The following is a 23,881-nucleotide window of genomic DNA, read 5'->3' on the forward strand; positions in this document are numbered from 1 at the left end:
TTGTTACCTGGGTAGACAGACAGATAGATCTGTCCGTATTCACTTTTATTGTAAGCTAACGAGCAGCATGAGAATTTTACAGAGCTTGTCCTGTTGTGTTCCATGGAATAAAGCAAAATACAGATTTGGAACAACATGAGGGTGAGTAAATGACAACATTTTTGGTCAAACAACAGTGCAATCGATGTTGCTTGCTGTTTTGCAAGCATCAGTAATCCAGGCATGTAGGCTGTTCTGCCTCACGTGAGCATGAATGAAGATTTACTCGTGTTAATTTACCTTCAAGTTGCCAGTAATAAAATGGGGCAGCAGATAGACAGTTGGAGTGAATTTAACCTTGACTGTGAGGAGGTTTCAGATGTCTCTCCCAACATTTCAAGGAGCTCTGGGACATGCAGTGCAGAGTCTGTGAGTGAATAATGAGTGAGAAGAAACTCTCTCATAATGGAGAGATTTATGAACTCTTCACCATCAATTAATCCCTCAGGGCAAGATAAGGCCACGAGAAAAGCAGAAAAAGAGTAGATAGATAGATAGACAGACAGACAGACAGACAGACAGATAGATATTATTATTTTGTTTTACATTTTTCTAAGTACCCTTAATAATTGTAATCTATAGCTATACATTCTATAAGAAAACTGTATAGGAAGCCTATCGCATTCAAGAAAGACTAGCAGTTTCTCCGCATGACCTTAACGCGCGTGTGACCTTGGCCTGGTCCATGTCTCTGCAGAGCACTGCTGCAGCTGAGCAGCCATGCATCACTGACCTGTTATGAGTTAAGCCACCACTCTCTGCATCTCTGTGGAATCATGGGTGAAAGGTGCAGTTGCACTGAAGCGGAGCAGGAGGTTTGCTCTGATAGAGGTGTTCACCTTGGCGCAGGAGGTGACTGAACCGGAGATATTGTTCCCAGCAGGGCTGCAGATGCTATCCTCACCACAAGCCTCCTCAGAGCCGGCAACAATAATTCTTTTGTACCCGATATAGTGTAGAGCAGCAGTTTTTCCTAATGTAAGATGTTTGTTAGTGTTAGTGTACGTGCCTTGACTTCAACACCTTTTGAGTATGAATGCAGCTCAAGTCATTTCTAGATGCATACTACTTCTGCCTAAGATTTTCTGTCAAATCTGGTGTCTTCAAAAAAATAAATAAAATAAAGTTCTGTACACAGATGCAACCAGCAATGTAACCAGCCATGACAGAAGTTTTTTTTTTTTTTTTTTTTTTGAACTGGTGGAATTTTTGATAAATGACCCCAACACTGTAACACTTAATAATAATCGCACACTATGCACTATTAGTTAGTATTAGTAAATAGTCAATTCATAATTTATAAAGCATTATCCCCACATTAATAGACAGTAGTAAGCAGTTTATAAATGCAGCTATAAATGTTTTGATTTATAAGCATATCTATAATGTTTTTAATAGTTGTATTTTCATAATGTATTAATGATCAATTAATCATTTCTAAATGAAGTATTTTATTATTAACAGACCAGTTATTTACGAGTTTAGTAAGAGATTAATACGATCATTTAGAAGGTGTAACTAAATGATTAATACACTTTAAATGCACATTTCTACATATTATTTAGACATACAATAGTTACTCAGTGTGTTACATATTATTTAGACATACAATAGTTACTCAGTGGGGCAGCCGTGGCCTAATGGGGCAGCCGTGGCCTAATGGTTAGAGAGTTGGACTTGTAATCCAAAGGTTGCAGGTTCGATTCTCAGGTCCGGCAGGGATTGTAGGTGGGGGGAGTGAATGTACAGCACTCTCTCCACCCTCAATACCACGGCTGAGGTGAGTCCCTTGAGCAAGGCACCGATCCCCCAACTGCTCCCCGGGCGCCGCAGCAATGGCTGCCCACTGCTCCGGGTGTGTGTTCACGGTGTGTGTGTGTTCACTACTGTGTGTGTGCACTTGGATGGGTTAAATGCAGAGCACAAATTCCTAGTATGGGTCACCATACTTGGCCTCACCTCACTTCCTTTCCTTTCCTTTCCTTAATAAATGCTTTATTAACACATGTTCTTACTGCAATTCAAGATTAATTCAGGTGGGTATAAAACATTTAGTAGTAGTTCATCTAAAGTTTTTGTTGACGTATATTCATAACTGAGCTACTTAAGATGAGCTCACACAAACAGTTAACTGACAGCTACTAAACTATCTGAATTAATCATGAATTACAGTAGGAATATGTGTTAATAAAGCATTTATTAACATACTGAGTATCTATTGTATGTCTAAATAATATGTAGAAATGTGCATTTAAAGTGTATTAATCATTTAGTTACACCTTCTAAATGATCTTATTAATCTCTGACTAAACTCCTAAATAACTGGTCTGTTAATAATACAACACTTAATTTAGAAATGATTAATTGATCATTAATACATTATGAAAATACAACTATTAAAAACATTATAGATATGCTTATAAATCAAAGCATTTATAGCTGCATTTATAAACTGCTTACTACTGTCTAAGCATTTATTAACACACTATTACTATATTTCTAAATAATATGTATAAATATACATTTAATAATGTTCATTATTAATTTACTTACACTTTCTAAATGATCTTAATAACCACTGATGACAACTAAATAACTGATTTGTAAATAATGTTACACTTAATTTAGGAATGATAAATTGAACATTAATAAATTATGAAAATACACTTAATAAACACATTATAGATATGTTTAAAAACAAACAAAGCATTTATAGCTGCATTTATAAACAGCTTACTACTGTCATTATGATTTATAAAGGATTGAATATTTACTAATCCTTAACTAATGGTCCATAGTGTGTAGTTAAAGCATAAAGTGTTACAATGGAGATGCACACATGTTCCACACTTCATGTATGTTCTACACTTCATGCATGTCATAATTAAAAAAAAAAAAAAAACTGTTGAAAAGCTGCATATTTATCTTGACATTTTCTTCTATTTTTTGAAAAGGGCTTGATTCCTGGAGAATCCTAATGAATGCTGTTTTTGAAACAACACTGTATGCAACCTTACATTTTAAGGTATATACTGTATATATGAATGCATGGGTCAATGCTCTGCATTACCCATTGGTGTTTGGTCTTTATATTTCCACACAATGTGTAAATTAATCTGGAAATGGTTTCGAAAGTAAATAATGCATAGGAAAGCCTTAAAAGACATTGTGCAACGTGCAAATAGATTTCATATCAGAAGGGCCATACTGTGGCCACCTCAAAAAGCATCCGCCAATCAGAATGCTTGATCTGAAAGGCGCCAACTTGCAAATTCCTCCCTCTCAGGGAAAAATTAAAAGGTTCTCTTTAAGACAAATAATTTGTTCTAAGTGATGTGGTCTACTACTGCACTAAGTGCTAAATAAAATGATACTTAAATCTAAAATCAGTACATTTAATGCTGCCCTGGGTGAGATATCTAACACATCACAACAGGTCAGATTTTATGAGTGTAATTTCAGATGTGAGCTACGTGTATGAAACAATCAATCTTGAATGTGTTCATTGCTAAGCATGTGCTTTCTGGGAATATAAATGTATTTCATTCATTTTGGAGAACATTACACTTCCAGGATAACTTGGAATACAAGATCATGAGCGTCTAGCATCTTTAAATCAGTTAAGGCCTGATGTGTGATAGCCATCATTAGCAATCATTTAAGTAATGAAGAACATGCATCACCTCTGACACACTTTTTATTGTGTGCTTTCCAGAGTCTAGATGTAATTGTATCAGCAGTGTAAGAATGTGTGAACAAGTGAGACATTTCTTTGCTCTAACTCAGTAAAGTGGCAATTATACTATAACATCACACCCTTCTGTGCTTATTTAAAATCCGATTCAGTCTTGATTTACAGAGGTTAATGTCAGATGACAAGCCTTGTGTTCAGTGTCCGTTTCCTATGGGACTGCTGCAGGTGTCTGAGGAGGCTCTTCATCAAATGCAAACTTCTGATATTTCCCTCCTTTTGTCCTGAGGAGAAAAACCGCTTGTGTGTCGTTTTCAAGGTTGCCGAATCCCTACAGCTAGTCTTTTGATGTCCAGGAAACCTGGAAGACCAGCCATTTATTTTCACTTTGGGAAAGGAACTTTATTGAGGTAATGTACAGTTATGGAACCTGAAGTCATTTTAGGTGAGAAGACCAATTTGACATTTGTAATCCACTGTAATATAGATTTCTGTATGGGTTTTCCAATGCAGTAGGTTTGTTCAGTTTGCACTTGGGAGGTAAAGAGCTCCGGTATAATCCTGTGAAACTATGTTTCAACAAAACTGAATAAACCCACAGTTAAAATAGCATGGTTGCTTTAGCGAATGCATTTATATAACTTTTGCTTTCGTTAACACTATCAGGTTGTCACAACTCAGGCAGGAACAGACGAACAACGACGTTGTAAAAAACATTTAATAAATCCAATAGGAACAGGCAGGCACAGGAACATGGAGTGGAAACATCAGGATAACATCAAAGACCGACAAGAATACAGGGGAAAGCACACACCTTATATACACAGACTGATTACACATTCAGGTGGAGACAATGAAGGAGGAACCAAACACACACTGAACTGCGGGGGAGAATGGGAGAAACCAACATGAAAGTCCGGGGGTGTGACATTACCTCCCCCTCCCCGAAGGCGTGTCCTCACACCGACAAACGGGAAACAGCAAACAGTCTCAGGAGGGGGTTTCGGCGGAGGACGGACTCCCAGGAGGAGGGCAAGATATGGAGTCCAGAATGGTGACGGAACAGTCCATGGAGGTGATGACGGAGGGAGGAGCCAAGGAGGTGACAGGAGGGGGCTGGAGCAGGAGGAGCCAGGTGGGACCCAGGCCGCAGCCAAGATGTAATCCCACGGTGGAGCCGATGAAGAGAGGAGCCATGGTGGAGGAGAGGCTGACGACTCCATGGGTCCAACCGACGGAGGCGGAGCAGGTGGTGGGAGAGCCCGAGGCGGAGACAGAAAGCCGAAGATCTTGGGTGACACCGCGGATCCGGAGGGCCAAGGCGGAACCCAAGGCTCTGGCGACCAAGGCGGAGATGGAGATCCGGAGGTCCGCAGTGGAGCCGGAGCGACAGAGGGCCGAGGCTGTGCCCGCGGGAGGGAGGAGGTCCACCGAGCCGGTGGGACGGAGCGACGATGCACAGCCGGAGGAGTATAGTCCAGAGGCAAAGGTGGGGCGACGACTGACCAGGGCGGAGCCGGAGGGACGATGGAGCCCGGTGGAGCTGGTGGACCGACGGGCGATGGCGGAGACGAGGGAGCAGAGAGCCGGGGTGGAGCCGCAGGGTCGGAGGGCCGAGGCGGAGTCCAGGACTCTGAGGCTGGAGGCGATGGTGAGGGATCCTCCAGCCATGACACCGATGGAGACTGGCAGACCCGCGGCGAACCCACCGCATAGATGGTGGGCTGAGGGTGAGCAAGGGGACTGACAGATGACAGCGGGGATTCATGAAGGCTGGGCGGAACCAGCGGTGACTCTGGACGGCTGGGCGGAACCAGCGGAGGTTCAGGCTTAGGCAGAAGAGGGAGGGTGGGTGGGAAATCCAGGCAGATGGGTATTTCCGTGAAACAGTCAATTAATTCCCCAGAGTTGTGCTCTTGCTCACCCCCAGTGGCGGTGCAGTGGACGGGGCTCTCTACAGCCCTCTCTTGCTCCACGAAGCACTCCACCATCGCTGATGTAGTAGCCGGCTCTCGCACCTGGTCGGAAGTTTTGACCCCATCGGCGCTCCATAACTCTGTCGCTCTGGGCTCGGGCTTCCCGTCTATCATGGGCTCATAATCCGCAGGTCGGGGTGGCTGGCTGGGCTCTGGGTCCGGAGTGGCACTGACGAGATAGTCTTGGGAACAGGCGGGAAACGACGGTCTGTTTCTCGCCAGTGTCCACTCCACAAACGCGGCGAACACTCTGCATGATGCGTTTAGACTCGCGTCATAGAACGCACAGAGCGCGTCGTCCGGGTAGCTGGTGGTGTTAGCTACTAGCTGGAACATTACGGTAAATCCCTCGAGCGGCAAATCCCCCTGCTTCAGCCGGAGGAGGATGACTTCAGGTCGAAGGTGATGCATAGAAGAAACACAACGGAAACAAAAGACTGGAGAAAATGAACGGAAAACAAAACGGAGGTGAACACGCAAAAAAAAAAAACTGTATCGGTCGGTCTTTCTGTCACAACTCAGGCAGGAACAGACGAACAATGACGTAGTAAAAAACGAACATTTAATAAATCCAATAGGAACAGGCAGGCACAGGAACATGGAGTGGAAACATCAGGATAACATCAAAGACCGACAAGAATACAGGGGAAAGCACACACCTTATATACACAGACTGATTACACATTCAGGTGGAGACAATGAAGGAGGAACCAAACACACACTGAACTGCGGGGGAGAATGGGAGAAACCAACATGAAAGTCCGGGGGTGTGACACAGGTAGGGTTAGGGTTGGGTTTGGTGTAAGGAAAAGGTCTCCAACCCTGCTCCTGGACAGCTACCGTCCTGCAGGTTTCAGCTCCAACCCCAATAAAATACACTTGAACCAGCTAATCATGGTGTCCAGGGTTACTTGATAATTACAGGCTGTATCAACATAATAAAAACATAGACAAAGACATTTATTAAATGCCACAAAATATTCAGTGAGATAACGTAATATCGGTGTTGCAGAAACATTGCCATCAGCACGTATTTCCAATGAGCCTGGGCTAAAAACTAGTGTTGAAAATGTGATGAACTACACCTGTGTCCACTTTATGAATACTTCAGCAATGGCCCTGAGGGACTTTACTACTATGCTGTTTTCAACCTACACTCCAAGGGTTATTATATAATCAGTGCTCTTTTACAATGAGTGTGGGTCCTTCATCACAGTTGCTTTTGGTTTGCTGATGTCCATGGATCTTTGTTTTGGTACTAGTGTAAGTGCTTCAGTCTTGAAAAGCTCTGTAGTGTGCATGGTTATGGCACCCGTGACAATAAATGTGAGTTCACTTCATACAAGAGCCTACATTTTTGATCAGTGGTTTCCATTTGAAACATCAGATCTGCTGGTTACCGTTGGATGTTGTTTTAAAATGCTGTTCCAAGATGCTAGTTTTCCCACCAGGCTTCTGACATTTTAATGTGAAATATTTTTTTGGTTTACTTCCAATGCAAGTCCCTTCCAACAAAACATTCCAGCTCATTAAGTTCATGAAGATATTGTAAACATAATAAACATAAATTAATTTAAATAAAATTAAATAAACATAATTTACTCCAAAGTCTTTTGAAGAGACATGATCACTTTATATGATGAAACTTTTTCAATTTAGACTACTATTTACATATTAAGAACACATCAAATGTGAAACAAGGCCATTTACAAGTACCAGCCTTTTGAATATCTTGTTTTGTAATACATCTGATTCAAAAAATAAAATGGGTTGTGAAAACCAGTTTGTGTTGACCTTAACACAATATCTGAGATTAGGGGTGTCCAATTCTAAATTAGCCTCAATACACCAACATGGAAAACCATAATTAGCTGGTTCAGGTGTGTTTAATTAGGATTGGAAAGAAATTATGCAGTACACTCTTAAAAATAAAGGTGCTTTACAGTGCCATAAAATAACCTTTTTTTCTCTCTAAATGGTTCCATTAAGAACCTTTAACATCTGAAGAACCTTTCTGTTTCACAAAAGGTTTTTTGTGGCGATAGAAGGTTCTTCAGATTATAAAAAGATAAGAAAGACAGAATGGTTCTTTGTGGAACCAAAAATCGCTGTGAAGAACCTTTATTTTTTAAAACTGTATGCTGGCCCTCCAGTAGCAGGATTGGACACTCATGTCCTAGGTCCACTTACTTCACAACTGAGTCCTTGCTTCACCACTTCACCAGAACAACACAAATAACTGTATCTCTTTCAAAAAATCAGGGATGTTACAGCCCTTGCTACTTTTCCCAAGGACTTGCTGTATAGAGTGACTTTATGAGGTGTGAAGGCCAATTTTAGCTGTACAATGACACAGCTCTTGTCTGCTGACTCAAGTTTTTCCGTCACTTCCTACAAGCTCCTTGAATATCAGAAATGTCACACTTACAAACCGGAAAGAGTGTGACACAGTGCCGAGCATTCTGAAATGGGAAATACAACAAGGCAAACGTTTTGTCGTGTGAAGCCCTCATAAATATTCAATAAGGAAGTGACAGTTGGATGGTGCTGGCAGCGATGGCTGCTATCTCATGGAGACTGTAGTAGTTCAGATCAATTAATTCTGCCTTCAAACTGCTGTTTGGCAGCGATGTTCTCTGCCTGTGCATGTTGCTGGATATGCCATAATAACATTTCACTTCAAAAGTAAAAGCTCACTTTAAAAAGTACTAAAATCAAGTTCAAGGTGGTTTCATTCCTGGCAGTCTTTCAATAGAAATTTATTATAAACTACCGCATAAGTAAAAAGGTATATGCTTTTTACATTCCTCTAGTTATTAATTTTTAGATGTAATCAGTTTGCCTCATAAAAGCTTTAGTTTTATCCTCTTCACTGAGAGACTTGAGAAATCCCTAGTATTATACTGTAGTTCAAGACAATCACAACATGTCAGATTGTAAAGCCCAGCTTTTTTTTTTTTTTTTAAGTGAGCTGTCTTGCTGTCTACTGTCATAAGAAGCCGTCTTCGAAGGCAGCATCCTGTCCTAAACTGAACCTCATTAGTAAGTGATTTGAGACATTATTGATAGACAGGAACTCCGTGCACCACACAGTGTGTCTTGTGAGAAGTGCATGACAGACTTCCAGACTTGATTCCAAAAGAGTTTTATGAAATATACACTAATTTGCATACATTTCTAGTACAAAAATCTAAACACTGGATTAAGTCAGTTTCAAAATTCTTGTTTAATTTTTTTGACATATTAGAGTCAAAAGTTTTTACAGAGGGGATTTGGGGTATCTCATTTTGTCACTCCATAATTCAGAAAAATAAAACTTTGAACACACACAAAAAAAAAAAAAAACATTTTTGGGGAATCAAATGTTGTAAAAAAATCAAGCAAATTATATATGAACAAATCCCTCTGTAAAAACCTTCAAGATATAGACAGGAATAAAAATGTAAAGTTTGGTGTGTGTAAGTGCTACTGAAGTGGAGATTTATGGCTCAATGTAAGAGAAAAAAACTCATTTTGGGAAAATGGCCTTTAAAAAGATGTATTGTAATTGAAATCTATTGACACAAATAGATTAAGTGCTACAAAAGAAACACTTAACAGTGTCTTTTGGGTGTTTTTTTCCACTAGTCTGAAAAAACACTTCATGAAAAACCAAGAAGCCTGAAATCCCAAACTTGACAGGTGTATGAAAAAACAGCATTTTGCTTGCAGTGTCTCCCCTTAAATATAATTGCAATGTATTTTGTGATTGTCTTTAAAGGATCAAATCAGTGCTGCCTTACAAACTTTCAAAATAATGTGTCCTACAAAGCAGTATAACTTTGTTTTCACATTGTTATCGCCCCTATGACATCTTAAAATTATATCTATAATAGAAAGCTCACTAAAATCGACAGTCTCACAAGACATTCATATCTTTGTCAAAAGAAAAAAAAAATGTTGTGGTGCCATACATAAACCTTTGGATGAAAACCTCAGATGCTCACAGGTTTGTTCGCTGCAAGAAGTGAGCCATAAGCTATTATCCATGTGCCCTTTAAATTGAGAAAGACACTTAACCCCATTTTACTCCAGGGGGATTGACCCTATAACAAGTGTGCTGGAAGTCACTTTGGATGAAAGCATCTACTAAATGACTGCTTGCAAAATCGGATTGTTTATTCAGTTTTATCAGGATCAGTGTGCTAACACATTCATAGTAAAGTAAAAATATGCAGTTATACTGTTAAAACGGCTGTCTTGATTATAGTACTGGTTGCGATTCGGGTAATACAGACATCAACTCTTATTATGAATGTGTCAGTGGTATTCAAATTTCAGTGTTTTATGTCAAGGCCTATAAATGTCCAATGAAAAGTGCACTGCTGTCATTATCACTGCCGAGCTGTTTTACTGTTGCCAATTAAAATGTAATGATCAACCCATATACCTTGTCTTCTGTAAGAAATAGCTAGCTGTATAATTTATATTCTCCATATGGCATCCTAACGTGGGAATCCATCAAAAAACAGATGACACCATAAACACGATAGACACCACATTTATTTGAGTTCATTATATATGCACAACTGTAAGGCTTATATTACAATGAGACAATGAAATCTGACATGTTTGTAACTGGTTTCCTTTTTAGCTGGCATTTCTTCATTTCTTCTTTTGTATTATTATTTATTTATTTATATTTTTATGTTAGAAAGTAGTACTGTGAGCATGTTTCTTACAAGACTTTAAATGATTTAAAGCAATTATACAGTTCAACAGCTAGATTTTATTTTATTTTATTTTATTTTATTTTTGCATTCGCATGAAGATGGAGTGGTCAGTCAAAAAAAGGAAAAAAATGGAGTAATAGCTGTTCAAAATTAAGCTTAAATCATAAAAATAATAATAAAAAATAAAAATAAATAAAATAATATATTTAACATATTTCAAAATAATAATAATATATATTTAGTTTTACATAGCACTAAATCTGCATATTAGAATGATTTCTGAAGGATCATATGACACTGCAGCTGTCATCACAAGAATTCATTTTCTATATATATATATATATATAAATAGAACAGTCCTTTTAAATTATAATAATACTTCAAAATGTTGTTTTGTATGTATGTTATGTATTTTTCATCAAATAAATCAAACATGTATATTCTTTAATTAGATGTAGAATAGGGGTGCGTTTCCCGATATTGTTGTTTTCTGGCACGTATACTGACTAGTCTACTGACTTTCTACAGAGACCCCTTAGTGTGTCATGACTTTTCTGGAGGCTCATTGAGATGAATGGGGAAAGTCATGTGAGGTCAGGCTATAATTGGATATAACTAGATTTGATCAACAGCTTCAGTGGCTCAAATGGTAAAATGTGACATTTTTGATATGATTGACCTGGGTTCGAATCTGTGTTTTGCCAAACTTTATTTTCTCCTTTTTCAAATCAGATATCATATATAAAAGGCATGTATTTTCAATAATACTGAAGGAAATAATCGAAAAGTTGATCAAAAAGTATCGGGTAGGGTTAGGGTAGGTGTAGGGAGGGTTTTATTGTCCCATTAAGGTGGCATCCATTTAATAATTTGAATGATAATTTACACTCAATATGTTATCATTGCATACTGTTTTATAATGTACTGCAATACTGAGGTGCAGATAATTGCCACTATTTGCATTTAGTATAACTATTAGTATAAATAGTAAAATCTTGCTAGGTGTAAATCTATAGCTATTTTCACTTAGTGTAAACATTAACTGCCTCCTCATTTTAAAACACCACCGCACACCACTGCTCCTAAGGTATAGTTCGAGTAACACACCTTTTTATGCCTTCTTACGTGCAACGTTCCTAGGTGCTGTCCATTACGGTGGTGCTGAATTTGTTTATATAAATTGATGATTGATGTCCTTAAAGGGGTCATATGATGTGGTTTCTTGATTTCCTTTGTCTTTGGAGTGTTACAAGCTGTTTGTGCATAGATAAGATCTGTAAGTTGCAAAGCTTCAAGTCTCAAATCCAAAAAGATATTTATTATAAAAGTTGAGACTCAGCCACACCTCCCTAAAACGGCTCGTTCAAACATTCCCCCACTTGTCCACGTCATGGGTGAGTAGATTAGCATAACACCGCCCATATGTATATGCAAAGAACGAAGGCGTAACTTTTACCGGCTGTAGTAGTGTTGCGGCCTCCATGTTGTGGAGACGCAGTGTGTTTCATTGCGAAAGCAAAAACAAAAGTACTTTAATTTCCCTTCTAAACGAGTATACAACTAGAAATCAGTGGTTAAGTTAAATTTACAACACTGTTCTGGAACAGTATAACACATATATTCAAGTGGGTGATGCACATTTCACGGAGGACTGTTTTCTGAACCTGGGTGAGCAGCTTACAATGCCAGCTGTACACAAAGGGTTAAGGCTATAAAGTGGGGCAATTCCAATGTTTTGCTTGTTCGCTTGTTGTTTCTCGTTCTACAACTGCAAATGCAGACATGGTGTTATGTTTACGCGGTGCTTAGCAACACAACACAACGTGTAAAAAGTAGTTATGTCCCCACTGGATGCAACAAATGCCTCGTTTATAATGTGTTTTATTGTTTCTGTCTCATCGCACAGAGAAACGGCATGGTAAGGGCCGTAAAATATCCATCACACGCTTGAGGTATTCGGCCAATCACCAGATAGCTGCCCAATCAGAGAACACCTAGGTTTCCATCAACTATCAGTTTTGTAAAAATCAAAGCGTTTCAGAAAGGTGGGGCAGAGAGGAGCAACAATAATGTACATTATGTGGAAATTAATATGTGTTTTGAACCTCAAACTGCATAAACACATTGCATTACAACAAATACATAAAATAATGCGGTAACACTTTATAATAACGTTCAGTTGTAAGTCATTTATAAGTGGCTAGTTAATGATAAAATAATGATTTGCAAAACATTCATACATGTTTAATAAGTGATATGCTAACAATTTGTGTATGTTTTGCTAATTCATTTACAAGTAATTAGTTAATGATGAACTAATCATTTACAAAACATCACAATGCATTCATAAGTGATTAATAAGTGATATGTTAGTATTTTTATATATGTTTTGTAGATTAAGTTATAAATCATTTACAAGTGATTAGATAATGATGAACTAATAATTTACAAAACATGATTATACATTTACAAATGATTATTAAGTAATAGGCTAACAATTTACAAATCTGTCTTAATTTATCTTAAAAAAATAGCATATCATGAAATAATCAAACAGATCCTTTGTAAGTGGTTAATACGTTACTAGTTAATATATTATTTGTCACTTAAAAATAATTAAAATATCAATCATTTAAATGTTTATCCTTTACTGAAGATCGCATCATAAATAAATCATTTACAAATCTTTCTGCATCCCCTAATCTAAAGTGTAAACAATTCATCAGTTGTAAATGTTTTACTCATTATCCAAAGGTCTTTCACCCAGTGTGTACCCACCTGATACCCACACAACCTGGAACCGGCAGGTTTGTAAAACATTTACAACTGATGAGTAGTTTACACTTTAGATTAGGGGATGCAAAAAGATTTGTAAATGATTTATTCATTATTTATTCATCAACAGCTTTTGAATACTTTGTAGTGTGTACTGCAATGTAAGTGCTGACTGGTGAGGGTAAAGATGTTTACTTTGGCAAACATGAGCTGCGCCCCAAATGACGCACTATACACTCTGCACTTTTTCACTATGCACTTATGCACTATGCACCATGTAGTGTATGAATTATATAAGGTTATTTAGTATTTTATAACACCCTAAACAAACTTTCACAGGAACCTCATTTTTTTTTTTTCATATCAACTTCAAATTTGCAATAACTTATTTAGATGTAAGACTTCAAATTGATATAAAATTTAGGATAAAACCTGTTATGTGCAATGTATTTTATATAAAATCTAATAAAAATTGTATGGTGTATTCTCTTTACAGTAAATTTAAACTTCTGTAATTTGTTGATACTTTTTTTTAAATTCCGCTTCTGCAGTAATCTGCTAATTGTTTTCTTTAAAAAGAGACCTACCTTAGATCCAAAGTGTTCATGAATTACAATTAAAGTTTGGATAAACTTAAAAAAGGGGGTGACAGTTAAGGGGTTAACTAGTCATTTTTAACCATTTACTAAGGATCTGTTTGATTATTTCATGATATGCCATTTTTTTCTGATAATTTACGACAGATGGGTAAATCGTTAGCATAGTACTTACAATAAAATGAACATATCACTTCATGATTCATAATTTATAAACACATAGTTATGTTTTGTAAATAATTAGTTCACCATTAACTAATTACTTGTAAATTAATTTGTAAATGACTTGTAAATGAATTAACAAAACATACACAAATTGTTAGCAAATCACTTAGTAATCATTTGTGAATGTTTTGTAAATGATTATTTCACTATTAACTAATCATTTATAAAAGACTTACAACTGAACGTTATTATAAAGTGTTACCAATAATGCTTTTAGCAACATCATATGACCCCTTTAATAAAATAAATGTACATTTCCAAACGTATCAGGCATATCACTAACTGGCAGGATGCCTTCACTGGCCTTTGAAAGAGTCATTTATATTATCATAATATATTTTCCATAGTGTCTTCATTTACTGAAGGGGTCGCTCTCTAGAGTTTGTCTCATCAAGATCTAGAAGCTGCTGAATTTGCAGTCAGGCATATTTATTTATTTAAATTGCAGCTTCTGACATGGTAGCCAGGACACTAAAGTTTTAGTGCACATACACTAAATAGCTCTTTTTGATTTAGCACAACCATTCGCTATATCTCTGTCATAGTTTAACCAAACTCTCCACCACAGTCATTCCCTTTAGATATAGCCTAAGCCTTTACTGGCTAATGGTTTGCCAGCTGATGTACCTTTAGATAATATAATAAAAAAGCTAACAGCCATCAGTGTAACGACAATTTTATTCTTTGCATGAAAACACTTGTTAGCTTAAAATTCAATAAGAAAATTTTCGTAATAAGAAAGTAAAAAGGATAAATTTTTATTTCAAGCTGACCCTAAATTCCATGCTCTTGAAGTGAATGCAAATATGGAAATATATTTGTACAGTAAATCTTTTTTTCTCTCTCTGTAATACAAGTGAAAATGCCAGGCACAATTAACATCCTGAGTTAAAATCACTCTGTGTCAGGAGGCCCTCAAATGTGAGAATTTTCAGCATGAGCCTGAGACTGCAATGTGAAAATGTCAGATGTCAGAGGGAAAGGTAATTAAACAATGTGCGCACAGACACTGAGAAGCCTCCATTTTGGGACTGTGGGACAGCTGACCCTCAGTAACGCCTCCTTCTTTCCCTGTAGAATCAGTTTGCAGCTGAAAATTTAGCTCACAAGTGATGTGGTTGACTGGGCCGGGGTGACGGTTAGTGCTGTTGCATATGGGCAAGTTTTGCCGTTGCACAGCGTGTGCTGCAGGCAGAATTCTAATGCGGTCATCAATAACCCCAAACAGCTGCTCAGAAAGAAACACTCATGTGAGTGAATGGCATGATGGAATACTTCCTGAGGAAAAAAAAGGGGCTAAATTGGTAAATTCAACTTTTATTCATTGGCAGTTTTTTTAGATTTGTTTAAACGGCCTATGCGCTGGAGTTTATGCTGTGTCAGACTATTCATTTTGACTAGTCTGCAGGCCAGTGTTTATGTTGTGCAGATTCAGTAATCTTTTTTGTTTCTGCCTAATCTAATGCTGTTTATAAGAAAGTGTTTCTGTACAGCTGAGATGATGCATAAAAATAAACCCATTGCCAGAATTATGCTTATTGCAACCCAGACTCATTGGAGTCGTTTTTTTTTTCACAGTCTGTGATGCTTTCAACGTGAAACTTCCATTGAGCGTCTCTAAAAGTGTGTTCAGTTTTATCTGAACATGAATGTGAAAATGTTTTATTATAATTGCAGTTTAATTACAGTACAAGTGGCTCTAAACTCTCTATCAAGTCTAAAAATAAAGTGCTACCTACGCTAAACCTAACTGATAATCTTAACAAAAGCAAATGTGAGATAAAAATGCATCTGTTGATGCTACAAAGCCATTTACATGCTATTTTTTAAGCTACCAGTGTTGTACCAGGTGGACCACCAAACAAGTTTACTACATTTTATTTATGATTTGTTAAAAAAAAAAGAAAAAATTGTATTAATTTCTACTGAAACACTGTTTCCACCACTGAAAAATAAAAATAAAATAAAATAGAAAAGGTTATTGTGACTTTATTTCACATTTCTGACTTTTTCTCTGAATTACATGATACAAGCTTGCAATTCAATTTTTTTTTCAGAATTGTGATATAAAGTCATATAAAGCAATTGTGAGTTATAAAGTCAGAACTGCGCGATGTAAAGAGGCAATTCTGAGAAATTAAGTCTTTTTTTCTCATAATTGCATGATATAAACTCACATTTGTGAGTTATAGAGTCAGAATTGCCAGCTATAAAATCACAATAAAGAGTTTTTTTTTTTTTTTCTGAATTGTGAGACATAAACCCACAATTGCGAGAAATAAGGCAAAAAACTCAATTTCTTTCTTGCAACTGTGATATTTTTTTCTTGCAATTCTTACTTTTTTTTTCTCTCGAAAGTGTTTTTTTTGTCAGAATTGTAAGATATAAACTTGCAAACTTGCAATGTTTTCAGAATTCTGAGAAAAAAAAAAAGATTTGCACGTTTATATCTCACAATTTGGAGAAAAAAAAATGTCTAAATTGCGAGGTGGTATTATGCAATTCTGACAAAAAAAAAATCTCTCTTTCGAGAGAAAAGTCATAATTGGGAGATAAAAAGTCTCAATTACCTTTTTTCATTTTTTTTTATTCAGTGGCAGAAACAGGCTTCCATAAATCTCAGCTAGAAACTGCAATGTATAGATGTATTTTTAGAATTGAGCAAAAATGTAGGTAGATGGATGTTTTTTCCATTGAGTCTACGCACAAACACGTACACATAGCTCAGAACTCATGTGATCTTGTCCTACTAGTTTAAAGGCATCCAAAAGTTCAGAAAGTGTTGCATGAACACTCGGTGTCTTTTGACAAGTGAGAAATTCAGACAGACAGTTCAGCTGTGCTTTCTGAAGTCCAGTTGTGCTTGATTTCAAACTGACCTGGCTTTTTCCACTCCATCTAAACTCATCTGATGCATTTCTATCAGTCAAACACTCCAGTATGTAGTCATCGTTACAGTGCTGCAGCCATCCATGTATGGGGGCGTTTGATGCATCTTGAAAGAGTTTTGATAGTTTACCTGCTATTTCAGTTTTTATCAGCCATGGCCATATGGTGCTCCTCTATGGACACAGTTTGGCTTGTTCATAAAAGGGTTACCTTTCCTTTAGATGTATGGCTTTTAACCTATAACTCAAGAGATGTTTTTACCTTAATATTTTATCTCCATCTTTAGTGTAGTTTGTAGTTGTGTTTGTCTTAGTATTTTTAGGGATTAAATTACAATTTTGGCGATGGACAAACCCTGTATAAATTGTAATGCAAAATATGACTCTCCCATTCAAAATATGGATTTTGAAGAATACACATTTTTTAGGGAAAAAAAAGAAATTAATAAAAAAAGAAAGTAAGAAAGAAAGAAGGAAATAGAAAGAGAAAGAGAAAGAAAAAAATCAATTTTGTTTATGCTTGTAAAAACATTACTTTTTTAATACTGTTAAAGAGGTCATCGGATGCCCATTTTACACAAGTTCATATGATTCTTTAGGGTCTTAATGGAAAGTCTATAATATACTTTGGTTTAAAATTCTCAATAGTAGTGTAAAAAAAACACTATTGTACCTTGTCAAACTCAGCTCTGCAAAAAATCAACTCATTTTATTGCATGGTCCTTTAAATGCAAATGAGCTCTGCTCGCCCCGCCCCTCTCTGCCTGGATGATGAACCGTAATGTTTACTTTAGCTGCATTTAGCAGCAAAACTTGCTAACAAGCACATTATTAAGAAAGGTAATTTGCAAAGATGCTTTAAAAACTATACTCTCTTCTGCTGTGGGTGAAGCTGCATCAGGAACGATTCGCACAAACATTGAGGCATATGTAGATCGGGATCAGGACTTTTCTTTTAAAAAGGAAAGTAACGTTAATCTTCTGCGTCTTCAGCGGCCGTCGGGTGTAAATGACGACTGCTATGTTCATTATTACATCCAACAACAGAACACAGTCGGCGATCGGAGTTGGACTGTTTCAGCTCGGTGAGGGTGGGTCTAAGGTAGGTGCTCATGTCAATCAACTATCGTGGGAGTGGCCTCTGTCATTCTGACAAGAAGCTGAGAATGACCTGATTTTAAAAAGGGGATATTACTTTTAAAGATTAAAAAAATACCACTGGGAGGATTTTTATCATTGTAGGGTGGTTGTGTACACAAACTGCCAACACACATTAATGTTCAAACAGTATGTAAAAGTTAGTTTTGCATCCGATGACCCCTTAAAAAATGTATGGGTTTTGAATTACCATATAATGTTTAGTGAAAAACAGTAACAGGACATTCACCAAAGACTCTGCGTGATACATTATAATGAATATATATATATATATATATATATATATATATATATATATATATATATATATATATTAGGGGTGGGCATAGATTAATTTTTTTAATCTAGATTAATCTAGATTAAATCTTGGAATTAATCTAGATTAATCTAGATTAAAATGGCTAATTTGAATTCTGCTGAAGGCATTCAGAATATGTGTGCTGCCCAAATAATGACTTAAAGTCTTTGAGAATGGATCATAAAGCTCATAAAGCTTTTCTATGATAATTTGTTGATGAAAATAAATTATGTTCAATTAGATGTACTTGTGTTTACTAACTAACTAACAATGAAATTATTTTTTCTACCTATTAGATTGTGGTTTTTTTAACGTCAACACCTACCCAGCCCATTACATGTTACACCGTACTTTTATTTTGACAGGTTGCCGTGAAGTTTCTGTGTCATACAGTATGATATGATGCTAGTTTTCTCAAATGAAACGGTAAAAGTGACACTCACAGCAGTTTGGGAGATTGAGTTTATCTGTTCATGTGAGATGAAAATGCCAAAAATTACCGGGAGCGTCACGTGTGTTTCAGTATGCGTGTAGTAAAAGCTCGTCTCCGCAATGCATACATACAGCTAGGCAAACGGAACATATCGGATTCATATTAAAACGGTCTTTTTGCATTTCAGTTTTCACATACACTAGTCCATATCGCGATTTGAATTAAGTGACTGACCAACATTTGATTTATGAATCCAAAAAACGACGAATTTACGTGGCATTTCGCTATAGTAGATTCGGTTTTTATGAATGGAGGACTACGCGATCCCGTCTGTGTTTTGGCGGAGGAGACTTAAACGGGCGACCATATTCTATAGTCTTCGGTATACATCCGCGTTAAACTATCAAGGTGAAAGTCATCATAGCTTGCGTAGTTTAGACCCAGCTCCCAACCCAAATTTGAGAATAGATTAACGGCGATATTTTTTTTATCGCGCGATAAGTTTCACGTTAACGCAGCACGTTAACGCCGATAACGGCCCACCACTAATATATATATATATATATATATATATATATATATATATATATATATAATTTATTTTTTATTTTTTCCTTTGTATCAGAATATTCTCTTGTTAATTAAGTTTTTTTGTTTGTTTGTTTGTTTGTTTGTTTATTGACCCTATGTTTTTACTTTTGTTTGTTGTCTCTTCCAACGTCCACCATTCATTAAAGAGAATCATGATGGTTGTGTAATGAGCAATGAAAACTGCTAAATTAAATTTACTGTACTGGATTGTATCAGTCAGGCTCATTCAGGTCCATTTAACCCCTGCCTGTCTTTCTTTCTCTCAGGCTTTTTGTCTGTCTCTCTCTATCCTTGTTTTTTCATCCTTCACTCCTCAGATCCATGTCCAGTTTCTAGTTGGAAACGGCGGCTGTCAGACACAGGTGCAGCTGCTCTTGCCAGGTCCCAACGGTCGCTTTACTTGTGAATGAACTGAGATAGAAAATAACCCCAGAGTGCTTGTCATTACCCGTTCATGTCCCCGCCAACTTCTCTCACTCTTTCCATTCATCTTTTGATTGGAACACCTTAAGACCTGCCTATTGTTCATTGTCTGTTGTCACTGTCCGTGCCTTTTGATAAGGGTCAGTGTGATCTAGAGACGTATAGCATTATACTTATAAGAGCTAATCATTGCCTGACTGTGGCTTTGGATGAATTCTAGTGCCAAATAGCTTCCCTCCACACAGGCCTCGGGACATTGTGTCCTGTTCCTGTTGTGAGAGTGACCCTCTGCCTGAGAACCATCTGTGGCACTCTCAACTTGGACAGATGTTTCTTGGACTCATTATTCAAAGCTGTACAACAGATGGAGGAAATTCATGAAACAGTATTTCAAATGAGGTTTCAGATCCTCATGCTGCACTTCAAAATCTGTCACCTGAGAATTCCACACTTACATACACGTAATGTTGTAAGCCATCCAAGCTGTTTACTGGTAGACATTAGAGCTGTAGTATCAATATTTTAAACCTAACCTCACTGGAAAAATATGGCTCTACATTTATTTGTGAAAATAAAATATAGAAAAATAAAAATTCACTGCAGTTTCCAGCTGAAATGAACAACTGTGGCAGTAAAACATTTTTTTTATTTAATTTATTTTTTTATTTTTTATTATTATTATTATTTATTTATTTTATTTTTTTTGAGAGCAGACATGGTTTAAATTCAAGATTAAAGATTTTTGCCTATAGCAGGGCTGCCCAATCCTGTTTCTGGAAATACACTAATAAAAATAAAGGTGCTTCACGATGACATTGAATAACTTTTTTGTCTAAATGGTTCCATAAAGAACTGATGAACCTTTCTGTTTCACAAAAGGTTCTTTGTGGTGAAAAAAGGTTCAGTAAGATCTTCAGCAACAACCGATAATTACAGACAGGTGTGTCAGAGCAGGGTTAGCACTGAACTGAAAGGTAGATCTCAAAAAACGTAGCGCAGGACTGTGGTTGATAATTTTACATACACTTCCTAACACAATGTCCATTCGTACTGTCCATGTGTTTTTGACTTTGAGCAAAGGTGCGAACTGGAGGAAAGGATAGACATGGTCATGTGAAAAAGTGTGTCTGTGTTTGAGAGATCGGGTGCTGCCTGCCCTCCTCTTGTCCTCCTGATAGCTTCAGCAGTACTCAACATCATAATGCTGCTATTTACAGCGTCTACTCAATAAGGCAATATCTTCAGATCGATTTTTACAGCTGCTCACCCTCAACCTCTTCTCCAAGCACACTGGATTTGATAACTCAAGTGCTATTGATTTCTCTATAAGCAAAAATAGTCTTTCTCAGGGCATGCATAGACAACAGCTGTGGTGACAACCACCCAAAGTTTGTTTCTTTGATTCTTTCTTTTCTTCCTTTTTTTTTATTTCTTCTCACACATTTCACCTTTTTATCTCTTTCCTTTTTTTTTTTTTTTTCTTTTTTGTACATTTGGCTTGTCCACAGAGAACGGGTCGTATAAAGCGAGTAATTTCACAAAGGTCATGAATCTCCAGCGTCAAATAAACTCTACTTTATAGTGATCCCACTGGGGTCATTCTACAAAACTGGTGTATTTGGTGTCCTGCATTAGCATATTAGGACTTTTCTTATGAAAACTGCTGCCAACTTATACTTTATTTTGGTGGAATGATCTTCCTAACCCCATCTGGACAGCCAAAGTCCTTCCTCTAGCTTGTAGTGTTTTAAAAAAATTGTATTGCTAGAACTTCTCATGTTATTGCCAAAGACAATATACTCCTCCACAAAGTGTGTGAGAAAAGTTTCCTCTATTTTATGAGTTTATTTTGATTTATGTTATTTTATACAACAGTTCTTTCTGAACCTTGGATCTGACTGGCTGAGAGGAGTGTACTGTATATAGCAATATAGAAATTCTAAAATTTCACTGTTTGTATCACTCCGCTTGTGGTATTTATTACAGCGAGTGTCATGGTGGATTCCCAAATGTATAATTAATACAATTTTTGTGTCATGGAATGTAGTTTTACGAGTTTTAGGTAATAATGTACTTGTTTAGACCTCATATATGCGATTTGTTAATAAAGATAACGTCTTTAAATAAAATGTGCTTTTTAATGCTTTCTGAGATGTGAGCTCCATTGCGTCAGTGGACATTTAGCACTCATGAACCCGTCAAGAGCAGCCTCACCTCGGCCAGGTCTTCTGGAATTTGCCGCTGACTCTGATGTCTCTATAGTGGTTAAGCATGATATATAATTCATTAATTATTTGTTTCTCTCTCTCTAGTGCAAACTCTCATCACATTGCATTTTGTGAATTGAATGCTGTATATCAGAGCGCTGCTTTTGTACTTTTGACTGAATTGCTTAGCAACTTTTTTGATTTAACTTATATTACTCTTGCATTAGACGGCCACACAGGACTGTTTTTATCAGTGAGTCAGCAGTAAAAACTTTTATATTAATATAGACTGAAACGGTGTTGTAAACAAGGAAGTTATTTTAGTTTCAAAAGCAGCTTGTAAGTTGCAGCCAACAAATACACTGATCACCCTTAACAGATGAAAGGATAGTACGACAAAGATATTTTCCTCAACGGACGTTTTAACTAATGTTTCATTATAAATATGAGATTGAGCTGAAGAATAAATGTTGTATCAAATGCAGGTAATCGCACTTGCTCAGTCTATCTCACACTCATAATCAGAGTTGTGGACTCGAGTCAATGACTCGAGACTCGACTCGGACTCGAGTCACAAATTTGATGACTTGTGACTTGACTTGACATAATCAAAGATGACTTGCGACTCGACTTAGACTTTGACAGCAATGACTCGAGACTTGACTTGGACTTGAACCCTGTGACTCGGCAAGTCTTCTAAAGAAAAACTTCGGAGAGTTCTGATCAATATAGGCTGAAGCGCACTTAGAAAATAGTTTATCTTATCATCTAAGATAAATAGCTTACAGTGCAAAATAAATAAATAAATAAATACATAAATAAATAAATAAATAATTACATTTGGTTATCCCTAAATTGCAAACAAGTTCTTTAGAAATTATATCTACTGAATCTATATCTATCTATCTATCTATCTATCTATCTATCTATCTATATATATATATATATATATATATATATATATATATATATATATATATATATATATATATATATATATATATATACACCACATGATTCTCTGATTAAACATTAATTTTAGTCATAGGTTTTTTTTTTTTTACATTTTAGTTGTAAGTCATACAAAACCTTAAGAGGCTACAGTGACTTACCGGCACCACACCATAATTTGCTCTACATATAATATGCAAGCACAATTTAACATGGCTGAAAATGCTGCTTGAGTAAATGTCAGCCGTCAGACTGAAATACTGCACTTGTCAGAGCAGTTACTAACAGGAAGCCCAACACGTATTTAAAGGTTTTGACAGATAAGCATGTGATGTGATGTGCGTTTTTTTTTTTTTTTTTTTTTCTCACTCACACGGCTGAAATGGATATAAGCAGTGAATGGTTTACACGAGATACAATGGTCTTAGCTGTATCTCTAAAAAGGTTATAACGGTATAAAAAAGGAGAAAGAGGAGCGAGAGGGAGCACAAAATTCAAATGGATGATAGAGATCAGGCTTCATTGGCACGAGGGTATGTGTGTGCGTTGCGAGCAGACTGACAGAAAGTAATGGATTTCTGCGTCTGTTGTGATTAAGAGTGTGTGTGGAAGCTGTGATAATGTGCTGATATCTGTAGGGAACTGCCTGATGTTGGTTGCTGATAATGTGCACACTCAGACGTGCTTCACTGCTGCCCAACGCAACGGCTCCATTCTTAAGAGATTTATTTCCTCTCTTTTTTATCCTTCTTTCATTCTAAGGTCATGATTTTGAATGCTTAATATCAATGTTAATCATGGCAGTTTTGGGCGGACAGTGTTTCTGCTGAATTTTAGTGACCCTGCCCTTGACAGAAGATACTATCAGGCTGAGATGATATAAAATATTGCTTCAGCTGTTTTATTGTCCATCTATCT

At 36.8% G+C, this 23,881-nt stretch overlaps 1 protein-coding gene across 1 annotated transcript in view; it reads right to left on the reverse strand.

Annotated features, from left to right (window-relative positions):
• Positions 1 to 782: 782 nt before the first annotated feature.
• Positions 783 to 23,881, reverse strand: part of LOC141343285 (glutamate receptor ionotropic, kainate 3-like) — a 161,723-nt gene continuing 138,624 nt past the window's right edge. The window contains exon 13 of the mRNA XM_073847879.1: positions 783 to 1,012. Coding sequence (XP_073703980.1) covers positions 783 to 1,012 — 230 coding nt within the window. The remainder of the gene's footprint in view (positions 1,013 to 23,881) is intronic.

Source organism: Garra rufa, chromosome 9 (assembly GCF_049309525.1).
Source record: "Garra rufa chromosome 9, GarRuf1.0, whole genome shotgun sequence".
NCBI classification, from domain to species: domain Eukaryota; kingdom Metazoa; phylum Chordata; class Actinopteri; order Cypriniformes; family Cyprinidae; genus Garra; species Garra rufa.